Below are 21641 nucleotides of genomic sequence, written 5' to 3' on the forward strand. Positions count from 1 at the left end.
AGCAGAACATGCATGAAAGAATGGACGTAGTGGGAAGGTGTCCTTTCGTTGAGCAAATCTAAGGGAAACCCTGGGCTAGAGGCGTAGGAAGGCGGTGTTTGTCTGCTTTGGCTACGACCGCATTTCTTCTGAGCGCGTCTTCTCGAGCACTGCATTTGTTCCCCGCGTTCGCTCCACCGAAACCATCCCACTTGTTACTGGTCTGTGGGCTGCGATGTAGGTACCTAATAGTAAGTTACCTCTGTGAGCACCCAGGTAGTCAAGGCAGAATTCACGCTCTCTCACCTCCCGAGCCCTCCGCAAGTACAATACTAGTAGCTCCCACAATGGCGCTCCCAGGAAGACCCAAGAGGAATTTCTCTTCGACGAGTGTCCACAGAGAGCCGGCTTACCGGCCACACGAGGGCAAGCTTGGGATCATCACGGGCGGGTCAAGAGGCGAGCAAGCTCCGTGGTTATAGATGTGGTAGACTCATCTGACCTTTGATTAGGTATCGGAGCAGCTATAGCTCGCAACCTTGCTGCCAAAGGATGCTCTCTTCTCCTTGTCTACACATCCGACTCCTCCACGGAACCCACCAACGCCCTGTGTTCCGAGCTGTCGAGTGAACATGACATCCTCTGTGTAGCGGTGCAAGCCGACCTGGCCGAACCTTCACGCAGCGCTCCCTTGATCCTAGCCACGGCCAAGAACCACTTCTCGCATCCTCGAACAGGTGCATTTCGAGTCGACATCATCATCAACAATGCAGGCATTGCAGGAAACAAGCTATTGAATGACCCCGAACTGGGACCGATTGAAGAGACGCAGTTCCATAAGCAGTACAATGTGAATGTATTGGCGCCGCTGTTGCTCGTCCAAGCATGTCAGCCATACTTGCCGAAAGACCGATCCGGGCGAATCGTCAATGTCTCGAGCGTGTCTGCATCCATCGGTTGCGAGTCGCAGTCGATATATGCAGGGACAAAGGCCGCCGTTGAAGCCATGACGCGAGTGTGGGCGCGAGAATTGGCCGAAAACTGTACGGTCAATGCCGTCAATCCTGGACCAGTCTGGGGAGACATGTACAGCCAGGCTGGAGAGAAATTCTGGAAAACCAACCAGAAATATGTCGACAGTGCTCCATTGATGGAATACACTGGAGACGATGCAATCAGAGCTCGAGCGGGCATAGATCCAAAAGAGTACGACGACATTGTCATCAAAGGGATGGGTGGGAAGAGACCAGCCTTCCCCGATGAGATAGCAGGTGTTGTGGGAATGCTTTGCTCAGAGGAGAGTGGATGGACGACGGGGAGTGTGATTTGTGCCAATGGAGGGATGAAGATGTCGATAGCATGATGGGACACGGAGATGAAAACTTGATAGAGAAAACGATCTTGGATATAGACACGAAACACGAATCTCGGATAGACACCATTTCGCCAGACGCTTCTCGTCAGTAGCATACCCTGTAGACCTCATAGCAAAAGTACCTCAGAAATAGAGGAGACATTACTGGTATATTCGATGACGCTTTGCAGTTCCAGTGGCATGTCAAGGTGTTGGATTGAATTGGGGGCAGCACAACACATATACAATATTGTTTGACGCAACTAGAATCTCCTCAAAATCTGCCGTAGTTCTGCCGTCCGTATTTTGCACACTCCAACACCGAACTTGAACTTGCAGTCAGCGAACCCAGTAAACCATTACACCTCTGTGACAGACACCACCAGACTCACGAACAAATACCTCGCTTCAAACGTCACTGTCGACCCTTTGTTCCAGTCACCATGGTCGACATCATCCCTGTCTCGTCATACCCATCGCACATCTCTCTCCTCCCATCCATCCAACAATGCAACCTGACGAACCTGCCCGAGAACTACTTCCTTAAATACTACCTGTACCACGCCCTGACATGGCCGCAACTGTCGTATGTGGCTGTGGTGCGCGGCCCCGGCGGCAAACCATCAGCCTATCCGAAAGTGGTGGGCTACGTGCTGGCCAAGATGGAGGAAGAGCCCACCGACGGCGTGGCACACGGACATATCACGAGTTTATCTGTGATGCGGACACATCGTCGACTCGGGATTGCGGAGAAGTTGATGCGCATGAGCCAACGAGCTATGGCGGAAGTGTTCAACGCCAACTACGTGAGCTTGCATGTGCGCATGTCTAATGTCGCTGCGCTGCATCTGTACCGAGACACCCTGGGCTTTCAGGTCGAGAAGGTCGAGAGCAAATACTACGCCGACGGGGAAGATGCGTATGCGATGAAGATGGACCTGACGGGAATGCAGCTCAAGATCCTGCCGGATGATGACAAGGACGACGAGCAAGATGAAGGTGATGCTGTGGGGTCGGCCGGCAAGAAGGGAGACAGTGACGGTCAGGTCAATGGTGAAGGGGGCAAGAAGGAGAAAATGATCAAGGTCAAGGTCGGGAAGAGTTTGGGAGTGGGTGATTTGGTGGAGAGGAACGAGGGTTCGACAGGTGCACAGTATTGATCGAAAGCAGTTGGCGCGTTGATGTATGGCATTTAGTCTCAACAATGGCACAGTCCTGACGATATGATCTGTCTCGACAAGGATACCGATTGGTCGGCTGTATGAAGACCATAGCACGGTATCTATCGAATGGAGGCCTCATATCAAAGACTGCCGTGTTCTCAACCATGACTACCAGGCTATGAGCGGCCATATCGATGATATCCGACAGATCACAATTCCCTGCATTTCGTTCCCACCCGGTAGCTGGATTTTGGGTTGGAACGTTAGCCTATACTGGGCAACACCTTCGCCGACAAAGCCAGCATCTTGGAAAACTGCCGCCCGGAACCGCCCAAACCCTTCGTGGAAGGCATGGCATGGCAAAAGGTCTGTGTTGACGTTTCGGCATTCCCACTAAAAAAGCGTTTTAGACTGGAAGTACAACAAAAGACACAAAAAGCCATTCATCTATTCATTGAGAGGAATATACCCACCATCAAAGCAGGCTGGACGTTGCAACAGTTGTGGAGGCATTCAGATCGAAACCAATATGAGCGGTCATATCTGCTCAAATGGACTATCAAGAAGCTTCCAACTGGAAACTGAAGAAAAAGAAATCTCCGGCTGTGAATGAACTCTTTGCAACGCCAATCTAAAACGCTGTATGTTTCCATCAATCGCAACCCCTGTGCCTGCAACTCCAATGATTCATCTCAAACGCATCATCTCAAAGCTTTAACGCGACCCTCATCTCCGGGGACGAGGCCGACTCTGACCCTGAGACTGAGCCACCGCAGCCTGATACGAAGGCGGCTGACTCTCATAAGCCGGCGGATCATCCGTCCTCAAGCCCTGCTTTTCGCGCCTAGAATCGTGTTGGTAGTACTGCTGCTGTTGCTGCCGCTGTTCCTCCTCGTTTTCATCTTCTTCGTCTTCTTCGGCATCAGTCCAGCCGATCTCATGCTCGGTTTCATCCTCATTCCTATTCCTACTTCGATTGGTGCCGTCCTTTGCAGCAGTCTGCTGCTGTTGCTGCTTTGGACTTTCTCTCTCCCTGCCTTTGTCCACATACATCTTGACCAACCCGATGACACCACCGAGGACCAGACTGATCGGTCCACCTTGACGACCGCTGCTGCGACCGCGACCCCGTCCCCGACCACAACCACGACCGTACTCGTTCTCGTAGTTGTAATCGCAGCCTAGTCCGGGTCCGGGTGCGTAGGCAGACACCAGCCCGGGACCAGCGTACATTCTCGGCTGTTGTCGCGGGGCGTAGCGCGCGCACGATCTCCGACAGCGACGACGGCCGCATGGACACTCGTAGCCATATGCGGGACCAGCACCAACGCCGTAGCCGTAGCCGTAGCCGTGGCTGTCATCGTAGGGGTAGCCGGCTCCCGTTCTCCTCATGGCAGCTGCGGCTGCGAGAGCTGGGGTTTGGTGGGTGGCAGGGGAAGAGTACATCATGCCCGCGGTAATGGGATTGGCGAGGTTGTGAGATCTGGAAGTTTGAAGTTTGCTGGATTGATTGAATGAATCTGATATGCCTTGAGTTGAATTGATTGATGTTGCTCTGCTAATATATGTAGGCAGGTATTCTTTGCTTATCCCACTGTTCGTGCCTAAGGTACCTTAGGCAGGTCGATAGGTAGATATGTTATCTTGATACTTGATCCTCGAGTGGAAGTGGAAGATGAAGAGTGTGAGACCGATTAATGATAAGAGTCTCCCAACACCAAGGAAGGTCATGGGATATATACCCTACAACGCGTCTCTGTGTTATCCGACTGTCTCTACTATCTTATCTCACTGTCACCCCATCGCTCTGATCTGCATTGTACTACCACAAACACAGCCCCTCGCGCGAACGTTGTCAGATTCAGTATTCAACGCGAGGACTAAACAGCGATCTCCAACCCCAGGCACCAACGATAGATAGCGAATCACCCAATGAGATATATCTCTGTGGGGCGAACTCGCAAGCTTGAAGTTCGTGGAAATCGCCTGATCGGGTTAGTTGCGCGAACGGAATCCCGATGTGGTAAGTGGCTTCTCCACTAACAGGATGAGAGACCAATCACATCAACTACGAGTACCACAGTAGTCCATCTCCAACTTTAATACTGCAACCCCTTACCAGAAAGACTGAGGCTGAGGCTGAGCTGAGCTGAGCAGATAGATACCTTACACATTAGGTACCTGACGTACCTACCTACTTAGATGCACCGGATGTCTTATTAGGTTAGCAATTAGACTCAACAGACCTCATGGTAGTATATGAGGCTGCTTGCTTTCTCCGGGACCTTGTACCTCCTTGATCTGGTAATATCCGCGAAAGACAAAGTGTGGGATACTGCCACGTTACTCCCATCATCAACAAAAGTATCACTGCACGTCTACAGCCTGTTACACTTACCTCAAGGACCTCACGCAGGTATATAGGTAGTAGGCAGTAGGTATTGTGGTAGCTATGACCCCTTCAAAGGAACCTTCAACCCTACTGTTGAGTACATGTACCTATCATCCAGCTACGACAGTCATCCACATTCCGGGTTCGCGGTAGAATCCATGATCTTACCCATATGTCATGCTGTGCACCTCAGTGGTTCCCTTGAAGTTGCAAGCACATACACAATACTAGAAGCACCTGCCTACCTATCCAGAAGGGAACTCACAAGACAATTCGAACATATTCAGGTGAACGAACATCTGAAGGCCGCTTGTCTAGGTAGGCAAATACTTCTCACCTCTTACCGAGTAGCTAGCAACTGGCCATCGCTTGCTCGATACAATTCACAGCAAGTCCAATACATGTAAAGGCTATGTCCTGTCCTGTCCTGTCCTGTTCTCATTCATCACTTCATTCCATCATGATGCCTTGCAAGCAGGCCTGCCCTGTTCTCCTGTGAGGTACGCATAGTCCATAATAGCCTACATCTGGAGGAATTGAGATAGTAGTCCTAGTTTCAGTTCACTCTGTTCAATGTTCACCGCTTTCTCGGACTGCCGGTCCATTCACTGATGATGTCCTCGTACTCATCTTCCTCCTCGATGAGAGCCGGGGTTCTTCGCTCGTTTCTTCGTTTCGGCCGCCGTCGTCTCGCACTGGAGATATTGCTCGCCGAATCGTCCGGTTCGATCTCACTGTACCCATCCCATTCACCCAACCCGTCATCCGTTTCAGCATCCCATGGTTTCCCACCGCCGCCGCCGGTGTCACCATCAGGAAAACTGGGCAGAATTCCACTCGCCGGAGTGTCCATGCGAACCTCAACCCCTCCACCGAGATGACCCCGTCGGCGTTGTGCAGCTGCAGCCAGACCGGCAGCACGTTCACGCAACGCGCGACGCACCAGCTCGGCCTTGTTATGTAAGGCCTCAAAGGCATCCTCGAGGGCCTCCATGCCGGCATAAATGTCCCGCTCGACCTCGGCCAGCGTGGCAAGCTCGATTTCCTCGTCGAAAGCGATGGGAGCACCATACTGTGCCGTCGCACCTGGATATGAGGATGTGTGGCCGTAGCTTCCTTGTCGGGACCGGTAGTCATCGCCGTTGGGTACGGACGCAGAGCCGCCAACCCCAACATAGCCTGGCGTTATGCCTCGCGTGGGTGGACGATGCGGTGTAGGACCTCTGGAAGGGACGCCCATCTCTGCCATCGACGTGGGCCCTTCCTCGGCTCCACTGCGCAAGAACCCGTCAAACCGACCGGAGATCAAAATATCCCATTCATCATTGGATATTGCGGCAAGGGTGGCCAGTGCATTGTGCAATGTAGGGTTATTGAAGAGGAACAGCGCAGCCTCCGAGTCTCGTGGTGCAACAGGCAGTCGATATAGCCGTTGTATTGCTTGAGATGCAGTGGTGATGTGTTCCGGCCGAATACGAGGTGCGGGAGTCGGAGTCGGGGTGGGTAGGGGTGGTCGAGGCGCGAGACCATTCTGTGTCCGCAAGTCTGGTGTCGGAGCTCTTCGAGGGGGTTCCATCGGTCTGTCGACAATACCCAACAGGTCCTTGAACACTGGTCTCTGCTCAGCCGGTAGATGTGTGAGGATGGCAAAGGTGAGTGTCTCGTCGTCAACTTCTTCTGGTGGAGAGCTGGGACTGTCGGTTTGACGGTTCAACCACTTGTCGACGCTTTGTTTGGTCTTGCGCGACTGTCGGATGTAATGTTCCCGGTATTCATCTGGAACATCGATATCAAGCTTTTGCATCGGCACATGGAGTTCGAGGGAAATGCCCAATCCCACCGGAGACTGTGTGAACGTGAACGGGGGCCAAGGAGGAAGCTCTTTGCGACCAGAGACCAATTCCAGCGCTTCCCCCCAGCTAACACTCCGCACATCGTGTGAGTGGTCATACCCGCACATAGGACAACGACAAGCTTCGGAGGAGATATCTCGCGCAAAGACCGCCTCGAGTCGGTCGAGCAATCGACGCGCTACAGATCGATAGCCTGTCGCAACAGCAAGAGAGCCGTTCTTCGACATGACCTTTTCGTAATCATCGAGAAGTGATGTGTAAGGTTGAAAGAGGTTCGCAACCACAACTGGTGGCTGCTCAGGGGATTGAGCCTGTTGCACGGCCATGGGCTTACCCGCCAACAAAAGTCTCTTCGGCACTGGTTGATTCAACCCGCCATGTTGGAGCAAATAATCGACTTTGGGAACTGGGGCAATGACAGGAGGAGGCGGAGGAGGAGGTGGAGGTCCTGGAGTGGCCGAGACGCCGTCGGCAGTGGCAGATAGAATTGAAGATCCGTCTTCAACAAATACCTCCAAGGGCGTGACGCCACGGGACTGGGGCTGAACACTTGGACCGCGATGGTGTTGAATATCATGTTGTGCCGCCGCTGGAGGAATCTTCGAGCCAGGTCGCTGAATACTGGGTTGGTCTGGGGCTATGGAGGTTGCGTCCGAGCTGATATTGGTGGCCGATTCGGTAGCGCTTGTTGCCGTGATGGGCGAGTCAAGTCTGGTCGGTTGACTGACTGATCTCTGAGGAATACCAGTATCAACCGAAGTTGTCGTCTTGAGTGGCGAGTCTGCTACATCTCGATGTTTCTTCGTCGGCAAACTATTTGCCCCCAGCTCCGACGAGCTGCGTAAATGGCCATTGGATCTGGAGGAGCGTGGCCGTAGCTTGGCTTTGATCTTGGAATCTTTGTCATTCCTTATATCCTTCTCTTCCGGTATCGTCTCTACAGACACTGGCTTGCCTGCGTTGTGTCTCCACTTTCCCGACCCGGAGTTCTGATCGGTGAGAGGTGGACTAGGAGGAGCATGGTTGGACATGGGCGTCGACTTTCCTGTTGACAACCGGTCCTTGGACCCATTCAAATCCGTCGTAGGTGGTGTAAACACATTCAGCGTCGGCCTCGCACTAACCCCCACCGCTTCCCGACTGTGTTCCTTGGAAAAGGTCGGATATGGAAGACTAGACTTGGATTCGGATCTGAGGGAGGCATCTTCGACTTCAACTTTCCCAGGCATGGAAGATCGTCTCTTTCCGTCCGCGGGTGAAAGCGATGATCTAGATGTGGTCTTTTCCTTCGTTGGCGTTTTGCGATGCGAGCGATGTCTGTCTTTGTCTCTGTCTTTCCGCTCTCTTTCATGCTTTTCCATCTTACTAGACTCCTTTTTCTCCCGCCGCCGTTCGGGGCTACTATCTCGAATTTTGAAAGGCATCTTGGTCAGGAGGTTGCATGATGCGACCTGGAAAGAAATGCAGTCGAGGCGCTTAGATCGCGGGTATCATTCGGTGCGGTCTTTCGTAAGGCAGAGAGAGGTGTAAGGTACCAGGACCAGGGCGCTTAGATGGCTGTGGCATGTACCATGTCACGAGAAGGGGTGGTTAGTCAAGGAGCCAAAGAGTTGTACAACGCATGCCTCGATTAGAAGAGAAAATAGAACAGTGAAAGAGTTGTCAGCATATGAGGTGTCGTGTCACGATAGGTTCCGGGGAATTTGTTGGTTGTGGCTTGAATTGCGATGATGTCGTTGGCGGTCGAGGCGCAGTTGAAGTTCGCTGCCACTGGCACATTTTGTCTTTATTTCAGGTGGCAGGGAATCTGAATCTGCTGCAAGCTACAACCTGCTAGAGAGCGACTGGTTCAGTACAGCAAGGCTGAACTAATCCTGAACACCGTCGAACGTTTGAGGGTGCAACGACTCTATTTTGTTGACCGCTACTGACTCAGACAAGTATAGATCGTTCTGCTTGATCCTTTGTTGATGCTGGTGCCCGCAGTGCCCGACATCCCCACAACATGCCGCATCTTTCTCCAGTCAAGAAGGGACCGTCGATAGCTTCCGATGTCTTGATCCAGCCGTCTCTCGCAAGTGCCACGTCACGGCCTGTGCTTTTCCCGCCTATTGAGCGATGGATGCAGTAGCTCTTACGATGCCCAAGATTGCAGCCTCATCGAAGGAGTTCCAACTGATAGGATTTTCTGTCTCTAGATTGAGCATATCGTGCTATTACTGGCTGCATCCGCTGTTGCAGGAGAGCTAAGGGTGCGGGAAGAATGGACAGCGCTTGCTTGATCCCATGGCACAATAGGAGACATAATACGTAAGAACACGATATGGGATTTTGAGGGTTGCGAGGCTGTCCCTTGACATTGCTCCCACATTATCTGTCCGGGCATGTTTTGTGTCAGTGTCCATCAAAAGACCGCTGAGCAGGGCACTCCTTTCAGGAGCCCGTCCGTTTCCGGCATAAATGTGAGAATTGCTATTGATCGAGAGCTTCTCCGACTAACCACTGCTGCAGCTCGAGATCCCACGAAGCTGTTCCAAGACCAATCGGCAACCGTTGTAAGTCGCTGGAAGAGACGGCTACTATTGCTTCTGGCCCGGCCACGGTCCAAGGCCACCGCCTCCAAGTTCAAAGGCTTTGGCTGCTTTCAACACACCGAGATCATCCCACCTCTTCCCAATGACTTGCATTCCCACAGGCAGCATTCCCTTGCCGGTGCGCGAGGGCGCCCAACCACAAGGCACGTTGAGTGCTGGATGGCCCGAAGTATTGAAAGGAGCCGTGTTGTTGGTTACGCCCACTGAGAGCGTCATCTTGTCCATGAAGGTGCTTCCACCTTCGGCTTTGGGTCGCATGTCAGGGTGAGGCGGCGCAACAAAGGGCGCCGTAGGTGTGATGAGAATATCGAAATCCTCCAGAGCCTTGTCGTATGCCGCCCTCAATTCAAACACATGCCGGTGGGCCTTGGCTTGGACCTCGGGCCCATATTTCTCCTTCAAGAATGTCTCACAGAAAATGATGTTGATCACTGCAGGATTGGAGGCCGTCAGGACATCATACATTTCTTGATCCGGCGGCCACCTCAAGGACAAGTGCGGCATGTTGTGAAAGAGCACATCAGGAGTCCTACCACCAACGGCCAGCCCTGCGAGATAAGTTCTCGTGGCTACCGTCCAGATAGCCGGTCCCAGTAGATGCATTGGGACCGAGACTTCAGACACTGTCGCTCCACTGGCTTCGAAATGCTTGATTGCTGCGGACTTCACAACCTCTGCCACTTCTGCCTGGGTCCCGGGTAAGGTCAAAGACTCTTTGATGATGCCGACTTTGAGACCTTTGCCAGGATCCTTTGCCGACGAAAGCTCCTTCGCGTAATCAATAACGTTCTGCCTAAGTGGCGATTCGGGAGTCATCCTCGGGTCAAGTCCATCGTAACCAGCCACCACTGTGAGCAGGCTGGCTATGTCCTCCAACTTTCTTGCCATAGGCCCAGTATAGTCGACCATGGGATGGTGTCCTGCGATTCCAGTATACGGAACCAGGCCAAAAGTCGGCTTGAGCCCGTAGACACCACAATAACACGACGGAATTCGGATACTTCCAGCTTGGTCGCCGCCCATGGCTAGGTCTATGTCTTCACCTGCTTGCTCCAGCCCTGGTACGCAGGCTGCCCGCGCATTGCCGAGGGCCAGTAGACAAGCCCCTCCACTGGTGCTTCCACCGGCATTGTAGCCGTGAAGCCACGGATTGTGGACTGGTCCATTGGCAGACGAATAGGACAGGGGTGTCAGAGAGTAATTCTCGCAGGTCGAAGTGCCAACGATTGTGGCTCCAGCTTCCAACAGTCGTCGCGTGATGGTCGCATCAATAGTCGCTGTAGGGTATTTCCCGTCCTTGGACACAAACTGAGGAAACGTTCCAAGGGTGTGCGGCAACCCGCCAACAGAGATATTGTCCTTCATCACAATCTTGCGGCCCTTGAGGACATCTGAGACCGGCTTTTCCGCCACAAGAGCTGCCTGATGACTCCATGCGTTATGACTGTTCTCCTTTGATTTCCAATATTGTCGTCCTCCTTTCGTCGGCACTGGCTCAAGTCGCGGATCAACGTAGTCCGGCAGATCGTCAACATTGGTTGTCGTTACATCTGCCGATTGCAGTACAAGGAGGTAGGCTTCTTCTTCTGCCGGAGAAGAGATCTTCATATTGTTTTTGGCAGCAACATCGCGGAGGACATCGAGGGTGACACTCGACCTGGGATCGTCAGTACATCGGCGGCCGTGGAGGGAGGGTTAACATACTGCTGCCCGTCTGCCAATGCTACGATAGACATTGTCGAGATTGCCTCTGTCGGGAGGAGATCGTTTCAGATCACAGTCTAACGGTGCGCCTGGGCGGTGATAGTGAGGTCGGAGCCAGGATATGGGTGAATAATTGTAGGTAGACTGCATAGATGCGAGATACCTACCTACTAGTAGTAGTAGTAGAGGTATTTCCAATGCGCCACGCGCATGTCCGCCTTAACGGCGTGGGTCTCCACGATGGTTTTGCCGGTGTCGGGCCGCACAGAGAGGTACGAGGGAGTTCGGACCCCCGACTCGAGTTGATGTCTTCGGCGAACGTCCGTACGTAGAGATGGATTTTGATGTATCGTGGTTGAGCACAGCGCTTCCTGGTCCAATTCTGATAAGTTGTCACCCTTCCGCCTTCGCAGGTATATTCTCCAACCAGTTCCATTCGACAAGTACTCTACCGAGATCAACATCAGCCAGCATGGCAAAGGTATCGACTGTGACATCAATGTCTTTGGGATGACATCCAGTGCATCTGTCGACCACCGTCAAATCCACGCTCTTGTTATCTCGCCGTGCTCTGATCTTCTTCCCACACAGTGGATTGCTGTTGGGATCGCTACCTGTGCTCACGGCATCAAACACGATATGAGATATTGCCACAATCTTGTCTTTATTGCTGGACGTGACACCACACGCACCGAGGCCCGGCTCGTAGTAGGTCAGATCGCCTGTGTAGGGGCCGCCGTGTCCGGACGGTAGAGGGAGGTTTTGGGTATGTTTGCGCGTCGACAGGCCAGCGGCGAGGCCAACGACCAAGGCAATGGTGGCGAGGATAGCTGCGAGGACTATGATTCGAGTCCGTCGTGAGAGGTTCTTCCATCGGTCCACCAAGCTTAGTTTCTTGGTAGGATACGGAGGTGGTGGGCGCGCAGGCACAGGTTTCCGCCGAACCGTCGCTGACCTGGCTGCGTCTAATGCTTGTTCATCTTGTTCTACCATCGTTTCAGAAGTCCGGATTGGTATGTCCGGCGACAACAAACTTGTATGGTGCACTGTTCGAAGGGGTATCTACATCCGCAAACCCCCGCAAGGTGTTGCTAGACGTGGTTCGGAGGCATCGTGTGTCTGGGAGGTTTGCTTCGGCTTTCTGCATTGTAGCGGTGTTAGCAAATAAGCCGTCAGCTTCCAGCGCCAATGGACCGGCAAAGCAGCAAAGATGCAAAGAATGTTCCATCATCAGCTGCGAACGAAATTGCGCGTGTCGGGGATGCTCCCTCGCTTGACCTGGGTTCGATATGATTGGCTACCAGTGCTTTCCATGGCCATGGCCATTTTCAGGCCGAGTGAGATTGAGGTCGTCTTGTGTTCCAAGTTTGCGTAGATACAGGTAGTGCTCACTTCACTCCGGGCAGGGTAGGCTGCATGGGTTTGAATGATGGAGGTTTGTGGTAGACGTTGAAGCAGGCGAGAGCGCGTGTTCACAGGTCTCTCCGGATTTGAGATGATCGTAAAGTGAAGATGGCCTCGTGGTTCAAAGAATGGTTCACCAAGCTGTAAACGAGTATGCTACTTGAGAGAACTTGAAGCATCTTCAATCCCTCTTCTCGGCCGGGGTAACATGTTCATCAGGCCACCACTTGAAAACCGAGTCTTCGCCTTAATCCAAGTTGTTCGAGTCGACGGATCAGCAAGATGGAGATGACCTCATTTTACCCCAACCACAACAACGCCGATCATATCTTACTATCGCCTCCTTCTTCACCACTCTCCGATGCAGAGTTGCCCGTCATCCCCCCGATGACCTGGGTATGATCGCCGACGATGAGGCTTCTCCGGAGAAAGAGTTCACTCGATCGGGGCATGCGGTGGAAAAGGCGAAGGAGAGATCGACGAGGACACGCAGGAAAATCACATATGTGTCAAGACACTTCGTAGAGGCGAGTCCTAGGAGTGAGCCTGGTTCGGCGCGACCCTCACAAAGAAGTCAACCAGACAAGAAACGAGAGAATTATAGCAATAAAGCAAAGAGAAAGCGGTCCTGCCAGAAGCAACAACAACATGATTCGGATGAGAGACCTCCCGCAGCTCTGGCAACACCACCTGTGACACCAGCGCGTCCTCGTCCGCGTGTCTACTATGGACTCAACATCGACGACCTCTCCTCCGATTCCAGCCTCAGCGATGTCCCTGACGATATTGGACCAGACCCCTTTTCCTCGAAAGCAGACTCACCACCACCACCACCACCACCACCACTACCAGCGTCGTCAACTCCGACAGGAGACCAGACCTCGTTGGAAGCATCAGCAGGACTGCGATGGACTGCATCTCCCGAACAACACCCCGCTGCTTCTACAGTTCAAGCCATCAAAACCAAAACCAACCCCGAAAAGAAGAAAGTCCGCCGTCCCACCAAATCGCCTTACTTCCCACATCCACACAAACACAGACCAACCTTTCTATCAACATTGCCCTTCCCTCCCTTATCCCACACCACGTTCGGCCTGATGCAAGAACGTCTGGCTCACGATCCGTTCCGCCTACTGATCGCCACGATTTTCCTGAACAAGACCCCCGGCGAGCGCGCCATGCCCATCTTCTACCAGCTGATGTCGCGGTATCCTACCCCAGCAGATCTCGCCGGGGCGGAGGTCAGTGAGATCACTTCCATGATTTACGGACTTGGGTTTCAGAACCAACGGGCGAAGAAATGCGTGGCGATGGCTAAAGCGTGGCTCGCCAACCCACCGCGGCGTGGGAAGAGGTACAGGAAGCTCAACTACCCGTGTAAAGGCGATGGGAAGGATGTGCGAGAGGATGAGGTGTTGGCGGACGATGAGATCGATGGTCGTGTCGCGTGGGAGATTTCCCATTTGCCTGGTCTGGGCCCCTATTCTCATGATAGCTGGCGAATATTTTGCCGCGATCAACTGAGAGGAATTGGACCCAAAGGTGGCGATGGAGAAGATGTGGCTACAAGGGCAAGTGGAGAAGGGGAAGGAGAAGACGACGACGACGACGATCCTGCTGCTGCTGCTGCTGCAACAATATGTCTTGGATTGAAAGACTCGAACCAAGAAATCGAAGAAGCTCCACCCTTACGAAATCCTAGCACAGGACATAGAGGAGTCGAGTGCGGAAGACAAGATCAAGATGGAGATGGGGGACAGGATCCTGACGACCCACGAATTCAACCCGAAGCTCAAGCTGGACATGAATACGACCATCAAGTGCCACCTACTCCTACTCCCACAACCCATCCTCACACTCCCTTCGAACCTGAATGGAAGCGAGTCATCCCTACCGACAAAGAACTCCGAGCCTACCTGACCTGGAAATGGCTACAAGAAGGCTGGGTCTGGAACAAGGAGACCGGCCAGCGCACGAAAGCCCCCGCAGCTCTACTCGATCAAGCCCGCGGCGGGGGGATTGTCGTTGAAGAAAGAGACTCGGATCATCTGATAGTGAATGGAGTCGAGGGCGAAGAAGTCAATCACCTACAGGCAGAGCGGAAGGTGGAGAGGACGGCTTCAGATTTTTTGCCCTTAGCTTCAACCTCAGACTGATGTCTAATGTCTAAGGTCGAAGGTCTGGTCGGCGATTGATGATTAATGATTGGCGATTGACAATGCGGATGAGGTTGGATTACTCGTTCCCATCGAGTTTTGATAGAATCATGCCTTGCATACTCTTCCAACGAGGTCATGGGTTGGATACTAGGTGCATAAGCTTGACCCTGCTGACGCTTGATGTTTGGCAATACTTTTCTTTTCTTCACGACAGCGCTTACAGACTGGATACTGTACTTTACCACCGTACTGACACTGACGGAGTCATACATGTCCTATAGAAACCAAGAAAGGATCTATCTTGTGAGACTGCGACTGACTTCAGTTGACTACTACTAGTACCGCTGATAGTATAGAATATAACTACTCGGTGATTATATGAACAAGCACGATCGATCAATTAGTTGTACAAAGTATGAGCCATATAATTGTGGTAGTGCAACTATGTACTGTACCACTTATTTTCTGATAATTATGCACCCTGTAGATATCCTATGCAAGTATATACAAACCAACTTCGTCTCCATCCCTTCTCATTCGGTATATCTGTCCGAAGCTGAGCATCTTCAGGCTCTGCAATCGACCAGGATCTTGACCTGCTTGTCCTTCTCCTCGATCAAGGCGCGGAACCCATCCTCAGCGACGCGATCGATATGGATCTTCCGCGTGATCATCTTCTCCGGCTGCAGGCGCTTCTCGCCGAGTGCTTTGATGACACCTTCGAAGTCTTCATTGACATAGCCCAGGACTAGAATAAACAGAGCGGACTCGTTAGCATACTCAGTTGAGACAAAAACGGCAGTACGCTAAACATAGCAGAGCAGAACATAGCATAGCATAGCAAAAAAGCCAGAACAGAATAGTACAAAGCCCCCCCAAACTAGAGGACCATCTGATGTGAAGTATCCTCAATCCAGCACGTGAAGTAAACAGTAAACATGTCCTGATCCCGTGTAGTGAAGTCAAACCCTCTGGATCCATCATGTGATCCGAACCAGAAATAAACAAGGTGATAGAGTTAAACCGCAGAATTCCCCTCAACGATTCTCATGGCTATCCCGGGTCCCGACCCTAGCAGCTGCTGGCGCCGATGGCGCAGTGGGCGTTCAACTTCAAGTTGCTAGGCTGGTCGGGGCGTGAGGGTGTAGCCACCAGCCATGAGACAGTTTGCTCCTGGGCGAAGCCGTGAATCCTAGAGGCGGACCCCTGACTGGAACGGAAAAAGGCACTGCCATCTCAGAAGGTGTGATCAGTGACTCTTGACGAATCAGCCGCAAGAGAGATAGTTCCCACCATTCATGTCCTCATCGGAGGACCTATGGTAGGGGAGCAACCTGACGAAACGACCGGATCGCAAAAAATCCCCTTCTCAGCTGGGGGGTTCTCTGGACCTCGAACCTCATCTACCACCGGGTAGTTGGGCTTCGGGGATCCTAGAGTTTTTGGTCTTCTAAACCAAAAAGGTTGCAGGTTCGGGTTCGAGTATGGTTGTGATATTGCTTTTCTTTTTTGTGCCATGGCAGGCGAGGCCAGATTTGTGCGTTGGTTGCGAGGACATCGGGACACGTGAGGGCGCGGCAAAAGGAGTCCAAAACACAACACACGGTGCGAGTAAAATGAAAATGAAAACAACATCACTATGTCACTCACCTCCGAGATATTTCTTTTCTCCAAACACCAGAGTGTTGGGCTGGAAGGGCACCTAGTTGAGTGGAGTCGGTCAGCATCTCTTCTGCGTCGAAGCCGATATCTTGTTTCTGATCAAATATTACCTCTTTCTCCCAAATGGCCAGGTTGACTATCGTCCCTCTAGCCCTCACAGCCAAAGCTGCAGACTTCAGAGTTGCAGCCACGCCCGCCGCGTCCAAAGCGACATGCGGACCTTGACCGTCACAGATTTCCTTGCAGCGCTTCACGACATCTTCGTATCTGGGATCTATGATATGAGTTGCCCCGAATTGCTGCGCAAAGTTCTGTCTCTCCTTTGCGAGTTCCACGACGATGATGTCCTTTGCGCCACGGGCTTTCAAGCATTGAATCACGCCCAACCCGATCGGGCCTGCTCCCATGACCAGCGCAGATTGGCCTTCCTTGAGAGGCGATTGATTGACTCCGTGCCACGCCACGGCGAGTGGTTCGACCAGGGCGCCAATGTCGAGGGGGACATTGTCCGGCAGCTTGTAGACGAATTGCTCATCGATGCACACATAGTCTGACATGCCGCCGCCGCCGCCGCTCAGGCCTACAAACCCGGCGTGGTCGCAGCAGTTGATGTAGCCTTCTTTGCATGGCCCACAGCTGTGACAGCATACGGTGGGCTGCGCCGCCACTTTGTCTCCGACCTTGAGACCCGAGGGGTTCTTGGCCTTGGAGCCGATTTCGACAACCTCGCCGCTGAACTCATGCCCGATGGTGACTGGCATGGACTCCTTGGTCACGGGGTGAGGAGAGTCCTTCAACGGGATGAATGTTGGAGAGGAGTATTCATGTACTATAATCGTCGGTCAGTTCATCATCAAATTCAAACTCCCGTGCAAGACATGGCTGCGAAGCACAAGACTGGACGGACAATCATGTTGCTGGCATGGATCATCAGCAGCGTCTAGAGACAGCCTTATCGATTGGAAACGACCGCTCTCTACCACTACCACTCCTGAAAGCATCCACTGGGCGAAGGGAGGGAGCCTTACAGTCTGTTCCACATATTCCACAGAAGGCAGCTACAGCGCAAACAGTATGTCAGTCCAGTGTCTTAAACAGTGGTACTTTCAACCATGCAATGGATTCGCCTTGGTACCCACGCTTGATCTTGATCTGATGCTCGCCGCATGTCGGCTCTGGGATGTCATAGTCGACACGGAGGTCCTTCACCCCGTGGTATCTGAGGGCACGCATGGCTTGAGATGTAGTATTGGCGAAAGTGCGGACTACAGGGTTGATTCAGTATACAGCCCCGGCCCTGAGGTCATCAATGTCGGCTCTCGGGACATACCAGAGTAGATCTGAGGTGTGCGAGAAGCTGAGAGCGAAAGAACTGGTCCGCCTCGTGCTGCCAGTGGAGAAGGTCCCGTCACGGCCGATCGGAAGAATGAAGCAGGTCTTTTCCAACAAAGGCGGATGCTGTTCATATTCCAATGAGGTAAGAGCGGCCACAATCCACGATGTCGGAAACGACCTGGATGGACAAATAGCGTAAAGGTTTCTGACTGGTAGCAAGTCTCCCGTCCCCTTATCAGAGTCTATACAAGAATAGGAAGAGGGTAAAAGGGTACTTCACACGGGATGGGTCACACAGATGCACGGGGGGGAGGGCGAGAGGCTGGGAGATGGAGCGGAAGTCCGCCGGAGAGACTCCGCGCCGCCGGATGAACATCGGATGTGTCGCCGACTTCGGGATAGGCATCAGGTGATAGTGGATTCCACAGCCACAATCCCAGCCACACGAGGCTGGCGGCTGTGGCTGAAGAACTCGCACAGTTGATCACCATCGAATCAGGTAAGGAGCAAAGAAAATGCACCGACATCCCTGCAGACCCTGCTAAACCTGCGCATCATAAAAAGTGGAAACAGCACGAGGCAGTGCGACGATCATGTCAATCCGTCAGAACAAGCTCCAAGCAACCACGATTGGATTATTAACTGAGCGATCCATCCGCTCTCGTATCTGCATATGTCACCCCCATTAATCCCATGCCAGCACGCGGGCGCTTGCTAAAGGATTGAAAGTGCTTTTGCCCAACAGCAACAGCGCAACGCCGAAAAAGCATAAATCATTGCTCAGTGAAGTCGTGGTCAACCCCTTCGTCCCATAAGAGTCAAGCATAATCATGCCCACAGTAGATGGAGACCTTACTCGTCAGAACTCCATTTCTGCTCTGTAGTCGCCGTGTCCTCCATGCTTTTCGTGGCTCGAGCGACAAGAATGATGTCCAATATCAAAGCGCAAGGACGGATCGAGTGATGCTGCCATTGCATCCGACCGAGAGCAGCCTAGAGGAAAAGCTTGAACGCAGCCATCAGGAGCGCAGCAAAAGCGCCAGTGGTGAGTTGCTGAGAAAGACCGGCCGCAGCCAGTCCACTCTGAGTCGCAGAGGCAGTGGCGCTCGCAGCAGTGGCGCTCGCGGAACTAGAACTAGTAGAAGGGGCGGCGGAAGAGGATGCTGCAGCACTCGTGGTAGCAGCCGCAGTAGTCGCCGCAGCAGATGAGGCGGCAAGGGCCTCGGCAGTAGCGTTGCGAGTGCCGCACTGCTCATTCGAAGCACACACTGACTGGGCCTGAGCGTCGTTCGGGTTGTTGTTGATACATTGGATGTATGATTCTTGACAGATGTAGAAGGGGAGGGTCTCGGTGAAGGCGGTGCAATCTGGCACTGTACCATTCGCACAGACACAGGTGTAGGTGAAAGCGGTCTGCGGCAGGATTAGCTAGGATGCCATTGACCAGGGGAGATGTCACGTACATCGTCACACTGATTCTGCGAGGCAGCTCCACCACAGATTTGAGGGCAAGTATTCAGTTGAGCATGGCACCAGTTGACTATGTCCCCATCAGTATTTTTCTCATTGCCGTCTTTCAGGTCTTGTGCTCTCTCTTACATGCAGTGGTTGAGTCGACACCAGCAGGATTGAAGGACGCCGTCGCGACCGGAGGCATGACTTGGGAGACAGTGGTAGAGGCAGCTACTGAAGAAGCGCTGGAGGTCTCGATTGTCTGTGCATGGGCGACAGCGACGAAGGCCGAAGCCGCAAGGACGAATGCGGACACCATGATGGTAGTAGTTGGGGAAGATGAAGAGAGGTTGAGTTACCGAGGAGACTGCTGTCGATGTCAGATGTCAATTGATGCTCTGAGTATCTGGTGCGAGGGAGGAAGAAGCTGATGCAAGTGAAGAGGCAGCTTTGTAAAGCGGCCGAAAAAGAGTTGATGAGAAAGAGGGAAGATGCAACGCAGGCAGGACTGAGCGGGCAGCGACCACGGCACGGCAGCAGTGGAGAGCTGTGCGGTGGGTTCGCAAAAGAATATTCTTCTTCTTGCTGCAAGCACTGTACGTACTGTATGGACTTGGGGTAAGAGCTACCTTTATCAGAGCAGAAGGTTGGTGAGTCTTGGGGACCTTAACAGACAGTCTTGTTGCTGTGTCGACGACGGCGAATGCAGTGATCGAGGTCGATGGCTGGGTAGAGACGAGTCGAGTCGAGTCCGTGGCTTTGTATGAATTTATCCCATCAACCTTTCAACCATTCCGTCGCCTAGAGAGCAGACGAGTGGCACTGGCACTAGCATTGGTTTGCCGGCCACCCACCGACCGCACCGCATCTTGTCACTATCTCTCCGCTACTAGAACTACTACTCTTTGGCCAGGATAGTGCTATCGCTCGACTGCGGTGGCTAGTGACTTGACAGGGGTCGACAGCAAGGTCGACCAGGCATTCGTGGTCCTTTGAAACACATTAGCAACGCCCTCCAATCATACGGATATCGCATCCTCCACCGACCTGACTACTAGGCGGCGAGGCGGATAAGCTGTCGCTCTGGAGCTGCTTCAACCACTTGCAAGCAGTGTGGGCAGCATGTCCACGTCAACCTTGCAACCACGGACACCTCAATCCACTCTCGCCTGTGCAAAATCCATGCCTTAGCCGCCGCCAGCAAACCCACCACTTACCAGCCACCCTTCGTATCTAGATTGATATCTGACCACTCACCGCCGCCGACGACAATACTGCTCTTGGGGCCGAGGTTCGCAGTCGGAATGGTTCCCCAGTCCGCAGTTCGGGGATAGAAATACATCCCAAGAATGGTTATACAATTACAACATGAACTTGCTACCTTCTGCCTCCTGCCTGCCTGCTTGTAAGACGGAACCATGTGCTACAGATCACAGTCAAGCCCACTCACTCAGTTTTGACCACTGACCTGTCTCTCTTGCAGCCATCAACCATGGGCGAACAAACGGACTTCATGTCCAATTTTCTCAAGAAAAACCGAGTGCCTGAAGAATCGCGCAGGCATTTCGCTTCCGTCGAATGGACCAACAAATACCTCTCCGATCCTCTCTACAAACCCATACCGACCTTCTCCCGGGTCCTCAAAGAGTCAGGAGAAGATCACTTCTTCGCTCGCACCGTCAGCACTCCGGCGACCATTCCGCACCTAGTCACTCTTCAATTGAAAAACTTTGAGACTCCGCCGGAGGTGCCCAAGGGGACGCTCAAGGGAAAAGAAAGCCAAACTGCGGTCACAAGGGTCCCCGAGAAGCCAGACTGTGTAATGCTATTGAGTCTAGGTCGACCTGGTTTGGACGGCCATCCTCGTATCATCCACGGCGGTATGGCCTGCGCCATTCTCGACGAGATGATCGGCTTATGTTTGATGCTGCACCATCAACACATCTGCGGCCCTCGAGACTCCCTTTTCACAGTGAACCTGAACGTAACCTTCCGTGCACCGGTGCCTACACCTGGAGATGTTCTAGTCAAGACCTGGGTGGTAGCAAGAGAGGGTCGGAAATGGCTGGCGCACGGCCAGATTATTGACAAAGATGGCGTGGTCCTGACCGAAGCAGAGGGGCTCTGGGTGTTGGCCAAGCGACAAGAGAAGTTATAACATATAAACCCGACCCCACCACTCTTACACGGCGGGTGGCCCTCAGGCACCTTCTTTACAGTCCATCTCGAGGAGACGAATCCTCTCGCAAGAGACATGAACAGGCATCATCTCGACGAGGATGTCCGTACCAGCTGCAACACATTCCCATCTTGCTTTAGCTTTTTATCCTGATACAAAGAAGATGTATTCCTTAGAGGCCAACGATTCTTCCGGCGCAATCCACACAATCTCCTCTCCTCTGCTGCAGACTCGAAATGATGGGGACTTGCAGTGGATCGGCGCCACACGCTTGCGCTTTACAAATCTACGCCGCCTGCAACCCTTTTCCACCGAGAACAAGCGCTATATGGAGATAATCAAAATTGTACTGTACTACTACGTACCGCCGACGGTGCTCCAGCGTACGTATTCTGTTCGACCTTTCTATCT

General features: G+C 52.9%; 9 protein-coding genes across 9 annotated transcripts; 4 read left to right on the top strand and 5 right to left on the bottom strand.

The window, feature by feature from the left end:
• Window positions 1-326: 326 nt before the first annotated feature.
• A1O1_01409 (3-oxoacyl-[acyl-carrier protein] reductase) lies at window positions 327-1342 on the top strand (the record flags this gene model as incomplete). Its single annotated transcript, XM_007722322.1, has 2 exons — window positions 327-369; window positions 492-1342. The coding sequence occupies 2 exons, from the start codon at window positions 327-329 to the stop codon at window positions 1340-1342; spliced, it is 894 nt and encodes a 297-aa protein (XP_007720512.1).
• Window positions 1343-1776: 434 nt separating this feature from the next.
• Window positions 1777-2493, top strand: A1O1_01410 (uncharacterized protein; the record flags this gene model as incomplete). Its single annotated transcript, XM_007722323.1, has 1 exon — window positions 1777-2493. One exon carries the CDS (start codon window positions 1777-1779, stop codon window positions 2491-2493), a length of 717 nt encoding a protein of 238 aa, XP_007720513.1.
• A 2972-nt stretch (window positions 2494-5465) lies between these two features.
• Window positions 5466-8165, bottom strand: A1O1_01411 (uncharacterized protein; the record flags this gene model as incomplete). Its single annotated transcript, XM_007722324.1, has 1 exon — window positions 5466-8165. One exon carries the CDS (start codon window positions 8163-8165, stop codon window positions 5466-5468), a length of 2700 nt encoding a protein of 899 aa, XP_007720514.1.
• A 1155-nt stretch (window positions 8166-9320) lies between these two features.
• A1O1_01412 (uncharacterized protein) lies at window positions 9321-11071 on the bottom strand (the record flags this gene model as incomplete). The annotated part of the gene is made up of 2 exons (XM_007722325.1): window positions 9321-10992; window positions 11040-11071. 2 exons carry the CDS (start codon window positions 11069-11071, stop codon window positions 9321-9323), a joined length of 1704 nt encoding a protein of 567 aa, XP_007720515.1.
• A 361-nt stretch (window positions 11072-11432) lies between these two features.
• A1O1_01413 (uncharacterized protein) lies at window positions 11433-12032 on the bottom strand (the record flags this gene model as incomplete). Its single annotated transcript, XM_007722326.1, has 1 exon — window positions 11433-12032. The coding sequence occupies one exon, from the start codon at window positions 12030-12032 to the stop codon at window positions 11433-11435; it is 600 nt and encodes a 199-aa protein (XP_007720516.1).
• Window positions 12033-12841: 809 nt separating this feature from the next.
• Window positions 12842-14599, top strand: A1O1_01414 (uncharacterized protein; the record flags this gene model as incomplete). The annotated part of the gene is made up of 1 exon (XM_007722327.1): window positions 12842-14599. The coding sequence occupies one exon, from the start codon at window positions 12842-12844 to the stop codon at window positions 14597-14599; it is 1758 nt and encodes a 585-aa protein (XP_007720517.1).
• Window positions 14600-15168: 569 nt separating this feature from the next.
• A1O1_01415 (uncharacterized protein) lies at window positions 15169-17497 on the bottom strand (the record flags this gene model as incomplete). Its single annotated transcript, XM_007722328.1, has 4 exons — window positions 15169-15350; window positions 16253-16304; window positions 16375-17093; window positions 17404-17497. The coding sequence occupies 4 exons, from the start codon at window positions 17495-17497 to the stop codon at window positions 15169-15171; spliced, it is 1047 nt and encodes a 348-aa protein (XP_007720518.1).
• A 1095-nt stretch (window positions 17498-18592) lies between these two features.
• On the bottom strand, window positions 18593-19370 carry A1O1_01416 (uncharacterized protein; the record flags this gene model as incomplete). The annotated part of the gene is made up of 3 exons (XM_007722329.1): window positions 18593-19012; window positions 19063-19139; window positions 19199-19370. The coding sequence occupies 3 exons, from the start codon at window positions 19368-19370 to the stop codon at window positions 18593-18595; spliced, it is 669 nt and encodes a 222-aa protein (XP_007720519.1).
• Window positions 19371-20543: 1173 nt separating this feature from the next.
• A1O1_01417 (uncharacterized protein) lies at window positions 20544-21209 on the top strand (the record flags this gene model as incomplete). The annotated part of the gene is made up of 1 exon (XM_007722330.1): window positions 20544-21209. One exon carries the CDS (start codon window positions 20544-20546, stop codon window positions 21207-21209), a length of 666 nt encoding a protein of 221 aa, XP_007720520.1.
• Window positions 21210-21641: the final 432 nt, after the last annotated feature.

This window comes from Capronia coronata (genome assembly GCF_000585585.1).
Source record: "Capronia coronata CBS 617.96 chromosome Unknown acBCG-supercont1.1, whole genome shotgun sequence".
Lineage (NCBI taxonomy): Eukaryota > Fungi > Ascomycota > Eurotiomycetes > Chaetothyriales > Herpotrichiellaceae > Capronia > Capronia coronata.